Below are 12,661 nucleotides of genomic sequence, written 5' to 3'. Positions count from 1 at the left end.
CTTTCCATTTAGGTACGTGGTCATACATAGCATTCACACACACTTATATATATATAACATATATATATATATATAACATATATATATATATATATATACATATATATAATTTTTTTTTGGCGGTACGCAGGCCTCTCACTGTTGTGGCCTCTCCCGTTGCGGAGCACAGGCTCCGGACGCGCAGGCTCAGCGGCCATGGCTCACGGGCCCAGCCGCTCCGTGGCATGTGGGATCTTCCCGGACCGGGGCACGAACCCGTGTCCCCATCGGCAGGCGGACTCTCAACCACTGTGCCACCAGGGAAGCCCCTATATTTTTTCTTATCTATTAATTTTCTTTAAAATATACACTACCAAACGTAAGGTAGATAGCTAGTGGGAAGCAGCTGCATAGCACAGGGAGATCAGCTTGGTGCTTTGTGACCGCCTGGAGGGGTGGAATAGGGAGGGTGGGAGGGAGGGAGACGCAAGAGGGAAGAGATATGGGAACATATGTATATGTATAACTGATTCACTTTGTTATAAAGCAGAAACTAACACACCATTGTAAAGCAATTATACTCTAGTAAAGATGTAAAAAAAAAAACCTAAGTATAAAAAAATAAATAAATAAAATGCATTTGAAAGCCAAAAACTAATAATAATAATAATCATTTACATAAACATGCAAAGAAAAATATTAAGTAAATAATAGCATAGATAATTTGCCATATGGCAAAAGGCCTGAGTATAAGAATACAGTAAAAGGGTTTGTACCATATTGTAAAAACACTGTGTGAAAACATCTATTAATAGCTGTTGGACCTACCACCGTAATTGCTGCAAACAAAGTGAAAATCTACCTCAAAGTCTGCAAATTCACTAGGTCTATAAAGTGGATTTTCAAAACCTAAGAAAGATGAAATTCATAAAATTAAAAAGCAATTTCCCAGACTTTGGAGAAAATGGTAGGGTAAATTTACACTCTGATACAACTGCTCTGCTCCATACACACAGGAGTGATACATAAAACATAAAAAGAGAAAAGCCAATTAGATATACCCAGGCTCCAAAACAAGATCCCTACCAACCAGAAATAGAGCAAAAGTACAAAGTGGAGAGCTGTGCTACAGTCATGGACCTACTCTTAACAGGAGGCTACAAACTTGGTTACCAGTGCCTGGAGCTATACCGAGTACAAAGCTGAGAGCCTGGAAAGATAGTATTAACAACCAAGAACTGAAACAAGCCAAGCACCAGCTCCATGGCCATATTTGTAAAGGGTTCTTTCAGCCTGTGGTATTGCAGTGAAAAGTGAACAAGGAAATGAAGGGACTATAAAAATGAATAACGAGGGCTTCCCTGGTGGCGCAGCGGTTGAGAGTCCACCTGCCGATGCAGGGGACGCGGGTTCGTGCCCCGGTCCGGGAAGATCCCACATGCCGCGGAGCGGTTAGGCCCGTGAGCCATGGCCGCTGAGCCTGCGCGTCCGGAGCCTGTGCTCTGCAACGGGAGAGGCCACAACAGTGAGAGGCCCTAGTACCGCAAAAAAAAAAAAAAATTTTAAAAGTGAATAACGAAATGAAAAATGTGAAACAGGATTTTAGAATAGTTAATGGGAGGTTATATTAGTCTGGGTTGAGTCAGAAGACAGAAACCACACAATGATTTGAACAGAGAAAGTTTAGTGTAATGAATCAGTAGGGAATTGGAGTAATAGGAATTGGCTAGTGGAAATTAAGAGAACTCTAAAGAATTCAGAGGTCATAATAAAAAGTACCAACTACCACCCCTGGGGTGAAAAGAGACCCAAGGAAGAGCATTCATTATTGCCCGAAACTGAAGTGGAGATACAGGCCTTACTGCAAAGGGCACAGCTTTGGCTCACTGGATAGCAGAGAAGATGCCCAGGTACCTCACTGGTGGAGCTTGCTTGAAATCTGTCCTCCAAGGTGCCAAGGGAGACCTTCCACAGGGAGGTTCTGAGCTTCAAAACCCACTAGGTGCCAGGAGAAGCTACTGGGCACTGCTGAAACCAGGGGCTGGAGAGGTTGCCTTCTGCAGGAGTCAAGTGCAGTTCTGTGTATAAGAGGTGCAGACATCAGCGACCTGGCTGAAACATAAGCCTGTGCTGTCTGGGCCCCATGGCTACACTTCTAATGGGTAAGCCAAGAGCTGGAGAAAGCGCTTGATGGCCAAACACAGAAGAAAATTGCACTCTACAGGCACCCAACTCTGAAAAAACTGTTCAGGCAAAACAGCGGAGAAAAAAGTTCATCTTGCAGGAGCTTTCCCAGTAAGCTACCGGTAAGAGCAGGAAGAATAATCCCCTCCTACAATGTCTTTCCAGCAGCCTCTACTGACGGAGCTTGACATCTTACCAAGTGGTAAAAGAGAAAAGTTTATCAGACAAAAGGATGAATTTGGACCTGAGAAGCAAAAAATCAGTAACCAGGACAGAGCTGGTATTATTTTGAACAGGGGAATCAGCAAACATAAGGGCCTGGAATTGGGAGCCACAGTGACTAAGGAGGAGAGAGGTGAGCAGAGAAGTGTATGAGATACTCAGGGACCAGATCATGTAGCACCTTGTAGGACATAAAAACAATTTTGGATTCTATTCTTACTGTAACAGAATGTCATTGGGGGTTTTTAACCAGTGGTTCATGACTCACAGGAATTAACCTGAATGGGCAAAAAAAAATCACAACTATTTTTTCTACCTATACTTGATAGAAATTTAATTTACTTTAATTATGAATATAAATAACAGACTACATTAGTATTACCAGGGCCTGCGATGTCGCCAATGAAAATCACAGAAATATTTATATCACATTATAGTTATTACAGATATCTTAGAATATCTTTTTTTATTTTTTTTTTGGCCATGCCATGCAGTATGCGGGATCTAAGTTCCCCAACCAGGAATCTAACCCATCCTCCCTGAAGTGGAAGCACAGAGCCCTAATCCACCAGGGAATTCCCCAGAATATCTTTATATTCATCACTATTAGATCTTGTTATTTAATGTGCCAATAATGAAGCACATAACTGATATCAGATATCAGCTTTGAATTTTTTGTTAAACATTTTAAATATTATATCTCAATATAATTGGCTTTCTTTGAGATGTGTTATTTGGTACATTGTTATAAATTCTTCTAGGAAGGATTCCATAGACTTCATCAGTTTTCTGAAGGGGTCCATGACACAAACAGGTTAAGAACTCTAATGACCCACATGGGAAAGGAATCTAAAAAAGAGTAGATATAGGTATATGTAGAACTGATTCACTTTGCTATACACCTGAAACTAACACAACATTGTAAATCAGCTATACTCAAATTAAAAAAAAATGTTTAATCTACTTAAAAAACCTGTTGCATGAGAGGGTCTTATTCAGAAGAGTGCATGAACTGAGTTGCTTGATGTGGCTGCTGTGTGGAGAATGGCACTTGGGAGCCAAAGTGGGATCAGGGAGAGCAGAGCAGAGAAGAGATGATAGTGGTGAAAACAAATGGACTGATATGCCTGACTAAAGCAGTCTAAGGAGAAAGAATAGATGGAGGAGCAACTAGGACAGGAGATTGAGACCCAGGATACTGCAAAATTTAAATTCAGGTAGAAAAGCAGTAGCCAGAACAGGACACCTAAAGAATGGCTGGAAAATAAAAAGAAAGCTAAGATTGTGTGGCATCATAGAAGCCAACTAAGAAAAGTACTACAAAAAGAGGAATAGATCATTTACGTCAATTGCTGTGGAAACCAGATGAAATTAGAGATTTCTACTTCCAGCCAAGATAGGTTAACAGGGACAAGATTTACCTTCCCGCTTGACACACCTAATAAACTAGAAAAAAGTATGTGAAACAGTCTTCTAACATTGGACATCAGGCATAACAAGACAGTGATCCCTGAGAAAAGGGAAACAAATGAAATGAATCTTATCATTGACCCAGGTTACTGTCAAGTTATAGGCCTAAGAGCTGGAACGGGAACCTAGGCAGAGCCCAAGAGGCCAAAGTAGGCAGTCTTCAGAGCAAAGAAGTAGAGGGAAGAGAGCAGCTCAGAGAGAGAGTTCCACAAATATGCAGAGGTTCTCCCTTGACTCTTCATCTGAGTACTAATTAATGCATTTACTGAGAAAACTGACAAAGGCAAAGGAAAGTATAAGAAGGAAAAATTCTTGGAGCTCACAAAGGGCCAGGAATAGTTCTTATTAAACCAACCAAAGTGAGGAATCTCTAAATTCATGGGGAATTTAGTTGAATCTTAAGAAAAGTATTAACTCAGCGTAGGAAAATTATTCCCAGACTAAACTCAGCTCTGAGCCCAGCAAACAAGACCCAACAGCAAATTTCAAAAGTATCAAACTGTTTCCAAGTAATTTAAATGTGTTCCAGAACAAGGTTCAATAATATGTATAAGAATTCAAAAATAACCAATGAGTAAAATTTACAATGTCTGGCATCTAATCAAAAATCTCCAGGCAAGAAAAACAGCAGGAAAATAGTACCCAAAATGAAGAAAAAAAATCAATCAATAGAAATAGACCCAGAAATGACACACTTGATAGAAATAGTAGGAACATTAAACAATTATTATAACTATATTTTATATGTTCCCAAAGGAGAAAGGGAACCAAAAATCATTTGAACAAATAATGAAAAAAATTTTCCAAATTTGATGAAAACTGAAAACCCACAGATCTAAGAAGCTCAATAGATTCCAAGCGCAAGAAACACAAGGAACACTACGCCAAGGCACACCATAGTCAAATTGCTTAAAAACAGTGATAAGGAGAAAAATTATAAAGCATCCAGAGAAAATCATCACAATTTGTATAAAGGAAAAAACAAGAAATATCACAGAGTTCTCATTAGAAACAATGCAAACCATAAGACAATAGAGCAATATCTTTAAAGTAATGAAAGGAAAAAAACTCAGAATACTACCTGCAGAAAAATACCTTTCAAAAATGAAGGCAACATGCAGAATTTTTAGGTAAAAGAAGGCTAAAACAATTCATCACCTGTAGATGTAGTGCAGACTACAAGAAATGTTAAAGGAAGTCCTTCAGGCAAAAGAAAATGGTACCAGGTGGAAATCTGAATCTACACAAAGGAATGAAGAGTATCAAAATGTTCTATCTAGGGGCTTCCCTGGTGGCGCAGTGGTTGAGGGTCAGCCTGCTGATGCGGGAGACACGGGTTCGTGCCCCGGTCTGGGAGGATACCACATGCCGCAGAGCAGCTGGGCCTGTGTGCCATGGCCGCTGAGCCTGCGCATCCGGAGCCTGTGCTCCACAGCGGGAGAGGCCGCAGCGGTGAGAGGCCTGCGTACCGCAAAAAAAAAAAAATGTTCTACCTATACAAAGGAATGAAGAGTATCAATAATGTTTTTTAAATAATCTACTTTAAAGAAAAAAAGCATTATAGTGTGGGGTAAAGGTAAAAATGTATAAAAACAATAGCCAAAAGACTGGAAATGGAAGTATTCTATTCAAGTTTCTTAAATGGTATATACTATTATATTACTTGAAGGTAGACTGTGATGTTAGTGGCAGTCAAAGTATATTCCAGAGCAAAAAAGTTACCCGGGATAAAGAAGGTTATTTGAAAATTATAAAAGGATCCACCTATCAAGAACTGAAAAAAGAAACAGACAAATTCACAATTATATTCACAGATTTTAATACCCTCTCTTAAATATTGATGGAATAGGTAGATAAAAATTCAACTGGGATAGAGATGACTTTAATAGCACTGTCAACTAACTTGACAACAACCAAGCTGACAACCAACTAACAGACATTTATGCAAGAATCCACCTATCAACAGAAAAATACACATTCTTTTCAAATGTACCAGAAACATTTACCAAGATAGATCATAACACAAGTCTCAACAAACTTTAAAAATTTCAAGTAATGCAAAGTATATTACCTGACCAAAATAGAATTAAATCAGAAATCAAGAATAAAAGTGGCCTGGGAAATCTTGAAATATTTGGAAGCTAAATAACTCACTTCTCAATAATACACAATCAAAGAAGATATCAAAAGAGAAATTCAAAAGTATTTTGAACTGAATGAAAATAAAAACCAAACATAATCAAAACATGTGGTATGAAGATTAAAGTGGTACTGAGGAAGAAATTTATACTACTAAACACCTATATTATATTAAAAAGAAAGATCTCAAATGAATAAACTTCCCCTTTAAGAAACTAGAAGGGTGCTTCCCTGGTGGCGCAGTGGTTGAGAGTCCGCCTGCTGATGCAGGGGACACGGGTTCGTGTCCCGGTTCGGGAAGATCCCACATGCCGCGGAGCGGCTGGGCCCGTGAGCCATGGCCGCTGAGCCTGCATGTCCAGAGCCTGTGCTCCGCAACGGGAGAGGCCACAACAGTGAGAGGCCCGCATACCGCAAGAAAAAAAAAAAGAAACTAAAAGGAAGAAAATAATTATAAAGAAGAAACATCAATGAAATCCAAATCTGCTTCTTTGAGAACATCAATAAACTGAAAAGCTCTGGACTGACTGAGCAAATGAAAAGAGAGAAGACACAAATTACCAATATTAAGAATGAGAGTGGTGATATCACTACAGATTCTATAGCTATTAAAAGAATAATAAAGTAATCTTATGGAAACTAATCCTACAACTCCAATGAAATGGACAAATTCTTTGAAGGACACAAACTACCAAAGCCTACTCAAGAATAAAATAATAGCTTGAATAATCTTATATCAATTAAAAAGAAATTGAATTTGAAGTTAAAACCTTTTTCATAAAGAAAACTGAAGGCCCAGGTGGCTTTACTTGTGAATTCTATGAAGTAGAAAATTGAAGAGGAAGAACATTCCATTCTGAGCACAACATTACTCTGATATCAAAATTAGAGCTATTACAAGAAAAGAAAATTATAGACAAATATCCTTTATGAACACAGATGGAAAAATTGTTAACAAAATTTTAGCAAATCTAACCAACAATGTATGAAAAGAATAATACATCATCACAAAGTAGGGTTTATCCAAGGAATGCAAGCTTGGTTTAAAGTTCAGAAATTAATGTAATTTCCCTTACTAAAAATATAAAAGAAAAAACTATCCAATCATCTCAATCAAAGCAAAAAGCTCATTTGGCAAAATGCACCATCCATTCCTGATAACTCTCAGGAAACTAGGAATTTAAAGAAATTCTCTCAACCTGATAGAGGGAATCAACCAAAAATCTACAGCTGACAATATACTAAATGGTGAAAGATCAGGAATGAGGCAAGTATGTACACTTTCACCACTTCTACTCAACTGAAAGTTCCAGCCTGTGCAATAGGACCAGAAAATAAAAGGCATCCATATAGAAAAGAAAGATATAAAACTGTCTTTATTCACAAACAACATAATTACAACATGATTATCATTCTATGGAATCCACAAGAAAAGGTACTATGGTGTCACACCAAAAAAAGGTACTACAACTGACAACTGAGTTTGGCTGACAACTGATCAGAATATGTGATCAATATATAAAAATCAACTCTAATTCTATAATCTAAAAACAAAAAGTAGGAAAATGAAATTCAAAACAGTGTCATGTACAGTAGTATCAAAAATATTAAATACTTGGGTATAAATTTGATAAAGATTATAAGACCCCACACTGAAATATATAAAATATTACTAAGAAAAATGGAAGCAGACCTAAATAGAGAGAAATACCATGTATGTGAATAAAAAAATTCAATATTATTAAGATGTCAGTTCTCCCCAAATTGGTCTATATGTTCAAGGCAATCCCAATAAACATCTTAGCAGGCTTTTTTGTTAAATTTGACAATCTGATTCTAGATGGAAATTCAAAAGGATAAAATGGATAAAACAACTTTTAAAAAGAACAAAGTTGTAGGATTTATAATTCCTAATTCCAATTTTTAATACAAAGCTATAGTAATCGAAATAATGTGCTATTGGAACAAAAATAGACAAATAGATCAATAGAGCAGAATAGAGTGTCAAGAAATAGACCCACACACATATGGTCAACTGTTTAGACGAAAGTGGCAAAGGCAGTTCAACAGAGAATGTATAGTCCTTTTAAGAAATGATGCTGAAAGAATTACATATCTATTCAAAAGACTCATCCTCAATCCATACCTCAAAGCACAGATGAAAATTAACTATAAATGGAATACAGACCTTACTGAAGAACCTAACGTTAGAAACTTTTCATAAGAAAATACAGTAGAAAACCTTTATTACTTTGAATTAAGCAAAGATTTCCTTGCTATAAACACCAAAAACACAATTCATAAAAGAAAAAAATTGATAAATTAGACTTCACCAAAATCCATAAAATTGCTATTTGTAAAACTTCCTTTTTTTGGCTGCACCACATGGATCTTAGTTCCCTGACCAGGTATCGAACCTGGACTCCAGCTGTGAAAGCGCTGAGTCCTAACCACTGGACCGCCAGGGAATTCCCTGTAAAACTTTTTAAGAAATGAAAACATAGGCCATAAACTGGAAGAAAATATTTGTGTCACATATGTGATAAAGGACTGTGTCCAGAATATACAAAGAACTCCCAAAGCACAGTAATAAAAATACCAATAACCCAATTGAAAAATGGGCAGAAGATTTTAATAGACATTTGCCAAAGAAGATATGCATATGGGAGATGAGCACACAAAAAGGTGCCTAAAATCATTAGGCATTAGAGAAATGCAAATTAAATCATAACCGAGATGTCATGATACATCTGTTAGAATGGTTATATCTAAAAAGACTGTACCAAGTATTGGTGATGATGTGGAGCATCTAGAACTCCACATTTTGTTGGTGGGAATAAAAAATTAGTAATCCCACTTCAGAAAATCATTTAGCAGTTTCTTAAAAAGTTAAACATATACCTACTATGATCCAGCCACTCCTTTTCTAGGTTTTTACCCAAGAGAAATGAAAGCATATGTTCACACAAAGTCTTGTATGTGGGTATTTATAGTAGCTTTATTTGTAATAGCCCCAAACTTGGAATGACCCAAACTTATGTCAACAGATAAATTTTGGTATATCCATACAATGGAATACTACTCAGCAATGAAAATGAATGAAATATTAATTCATGCAACAGAATGAGTAAATCTCAAAGTAATTATGTTGAGCAAAAGAATCCAGACGAAAAGAGCACATACTATGTGATTCCATTTATTAAAAGAAAACTCTAGAAATTGCAAAACAATCTATAGTGACAGAAAACACATGAGTGGTTTTAGTGGAAGAGCACTGGCAGCTGAGAGGTATAGAAGAAACGGAATACAAAAGCAGGAGAAAACTTACAGGGGTAATGGATATGTTCACTATGTTGACTGTGGTGAAGGTTTCATGGGTGTGTAGTTATGTCTAAACTTTTCAAATGGTACATTTTAAATATGTGCAGCTTATTGCATGAAAATTATAACGCAATAAAGCTCTAAAATATATCAGATTAAATTTTTAAATCTTTAAGAGATTTGTTTAGCTTTTTTAAATGTTTTCATATCTCTTTACAAAATGCCTCTAATTTCATATATTTTTATATCAAATTCTGTTAAAACATGCTATAACCTGTAACACAGTTAGGTAGCACAGAGTCCTTCATGATTTTACTAAAAATTTTCATTTTGTTTTGATCCTATTTCATTTTATTCTTTTCTATCATAACTTTATTTAAGTAATACCCATTTTTTTCCATCTGTTTTATATTTTTAGAGGCAAAAGGGTAGATTATTCTGTAGGAGCAAGACAGCCCTCCTACATTTACTGGCTCTGTAATTTACTGGTATTGTTCCTAGGACATGCTAAGCCTTAGTTTCCTTACAAAATGAGGTAATTTTATAAAGAATTTGACAAAAAAGAAAATCTGTATTTAGTGCTCCACAAAGAGTTGGAATGGAACTTTTAAAATTTCTGTATATTCTGTTGGACAGTGACCTAACTGAAAAATAAGGCTCTTTATGATGTTAATCTTCAGAAAACTTCAGAAAGAAAGATAATAGGTAATCAAATTATTAAGTAACCCCAGGTTTAGCCAATCCTGAAAATAGACTTTAAAGGCTTTAGAATTTTAAAAGTTCTTTTGTTCAAACAATGGAGTTTCTATTATAGTTGCCAGACTAAAATTAAAGCAAGAATTATAAACTATTTTATAGTCTTTCCTGACGTCTTTCTCTGGTTATTAGGTTCATAAACGCCATTACTTCAAGAGTGAATGCCATGAGGAAGTTTTAACATATGAAATGCCTAGTAGTTCGCTGTCTACTTTCCTATTCAAAATAATTACTCACTACAAAATTATTCATAAGATTTTTTAAGTTTCTGAAATAAATCCTCTACATATTCCAGACAAGAGTAAGGGGAATTCACCATTGTGTTATTTATCCTCTGATTATTGTGACCACTACCTCCCCATAGCACCCTCCATGGATCCCAGGAAAGACTGGCAGATACCAGAGCTACTTGCAGTGTTCTTTCTCTGTATAAGATCTGGGATTTTGCATAATATTATCCTTCCTTTTATAATAACATCAGCAACAGCTAACATTTATTGGGTACTTACTGTTTTCAAATACTGAGTTAAGCTTAATTCTAAAAACAATCCTCAGGCTTCCCTGGTGGCTCAGTGGTTAAAAATCCACCTGCCAATGCAGGGGACATGGGTTCAAACCCTGGTCAGGGAAGATCCCACATGCTGTGGAGCAACTAAGCCCATGCACCACAACTACTGAGCCTGTGCTCTAGAGCCCACGAGCCACAATCACTGAAGCCCACGCACCTAGAGCCGTTGCTCTGCAATGAGAGAAGCCATAGCAATGAGAAGCCCACACACCGCAGTGAAGAGTAGCCCCCACTCACCACAACTAGAGAAAGCCCACACGCAGCAACGAAGACCCAATGCAGCCAAAAATAAATAAATAAATTTAATAAAATAAAATAAAAAAATAAAAACAATCCTCTACTCAGCCGTAAAAAGGAATGAAATAATGCCACTTGCAGCAACATGGATGTACCTAGAGATTATTTTACTAAGTGAAGTAAATCAGACAGAGAAATACAAATATCATATGATATCACTTATATGTGGAATCTAAAAGAGTGATACAAATGAACTTATTTACAAAATAGAAACAGACTCACAAACTTACAGTTACCAAAGGGGAAAGCTGGGCGGTGAGGGATAAATTAGGAGTTTGGGATCATATACTCATATACTCACTGCTACACATAAAATAGATAATCAACAAGGACCTACTGTATAGCACAGGGAACTCTACTCAATATTCTGTAATAACCTATTTGGGAAAAGAATCTGAAAAAGAATGGTTATATGCATAACTGAATCACTTTGCTGTACACCTGAAACTAACACAACATTGTAAATCAACTATCCTCCAATATAAAATAAAATTTTTATTTTAAATCCTGTAAGATAGGAACTGATACCTTCCTCAAAAATATAAGGAAACTGAGGCTTGGTGATTGTAAATAATATGTTCAGATATTGCAACACTTAACTTATAAATAGGAACCCCAAAACAAGCTTTTAACCAAGATATTAGAAAAATATTTCCATAAATAAGTCACAAAGCTACAAAATTTTCAAGCTTAAAATGCTAGAAAAACTTTTATCTTTGTCTCTGCTTAGTTCCTATCTAGATTTTGTCCTATGCTAGAGCATGATGTGCAATCCAGTTTAACAGGTGTAAAGGAAAATATGCCTGTCATTTCTTTTGTGAATCTTAGCTCTCAGAACATGTGGGTTAATTTGTACTTTTTTAATGATAGTGGCTGAGTGAAATGCCAAAAGGTGATAAGTTGCACAAATAGTCACTTTTGTGTAAAATTTATTTTGTTTTGAGATCTTTATCAGTAATATGGGCAGTAAAATTTTTCTAAGAAAAATTCTACTTTCTACTCTGTTACCTATTATATTTGACATTTTACATTATAGATTTATTCAAGATTGGCTAACTTCTCTAGGTTCCATTATGCTCTCAAACTGGGGTTATAACCAAGGTATTTTATTTATAGACAAGTCTTCCTGAAGTTTCTCTTTAAAAAATTTTTAAATTAAACAAGTCTGAATGGCCTTCTGTGGTTCTGGGGATATTGGCTTCTGTTCTAAATGGAACTGTTCATCCAGTATTTTCCATCATCTTTGCAAAAATTGTAACTGTAAGTAAAATTTATTTGCTAATATTTTTAACAATTTTAAACAATGTGTAACCTGAGAGAACAGACTTGGTATACTTTGACCGAGCAAGGGGAAAATTGGGACGTGTAGTAGGTCACCCCTAGTGTGGGATCCATGATAGAAAGTTTAACTAATGTTCTCAGGGGATAAGCCAGCCTCTATTGTGAAGTGTTTGGCTGGACCTTGTTGACTGGGCAATCAGTAAAGAAATTGCTTTGTTTTCTAATTCTGACTCCAGTGCTGTATCAGCATTCCAAAGCACTGAAGTAATAAAAGAGACAAATACGACCACTCTTTCTTTCAACTGGTCTGAACAATGGCCATTTTTTATTACCAGCCAGCTCAGAGAGAGGAAATAATGAGAGTTTGGGATTGTGCTGGGGAACCCAGGAGAGCTGATGAATTCATGGATCTTATTAGAGCCACCTTAAGTCTTCAGTCTCCTG

General features: G+C 36.4%; 1 protein-coding gene across 1 annotated transcript in view; it reads left to right on the top strand.

The window, feature by feature from the left end:
- The window catches only part of ABCB5 (ATP binding cassette subfamily B member 5), a 113,457-nt gene that overhangs the window by 58,229 nt on the left and 42,567 nt on the right, over nucleotides 1-12,661 (top strand). Inside the window, 1 exon segment of the mRNA XM_067745524.1 lies at nucleotides 12,053-12,196. Coding sequence (XP_067601625.1) covers nucleotides 12,053-12,196 — 144 coding nt within the window.

Source organism: Pseudorca crassidens, chromosome 8, assembly GCF_039906515.1.
Source record: "Pseudorca crassidens isolate mPseCra1 chromosome 8, mPseCra1.hap1, whole genome shotgun sequence".
In the NCBI taxonomy this organism is placed as follows: Eukaryota; Metazoa; Chordata; class Mammalia; order Artiodactyla; family Delphinidae; genus Pseudorca; species Pseudorca crassidens.
This window is presented reverse-complemented; position numbering and strand designations above follow the sequence as displayed.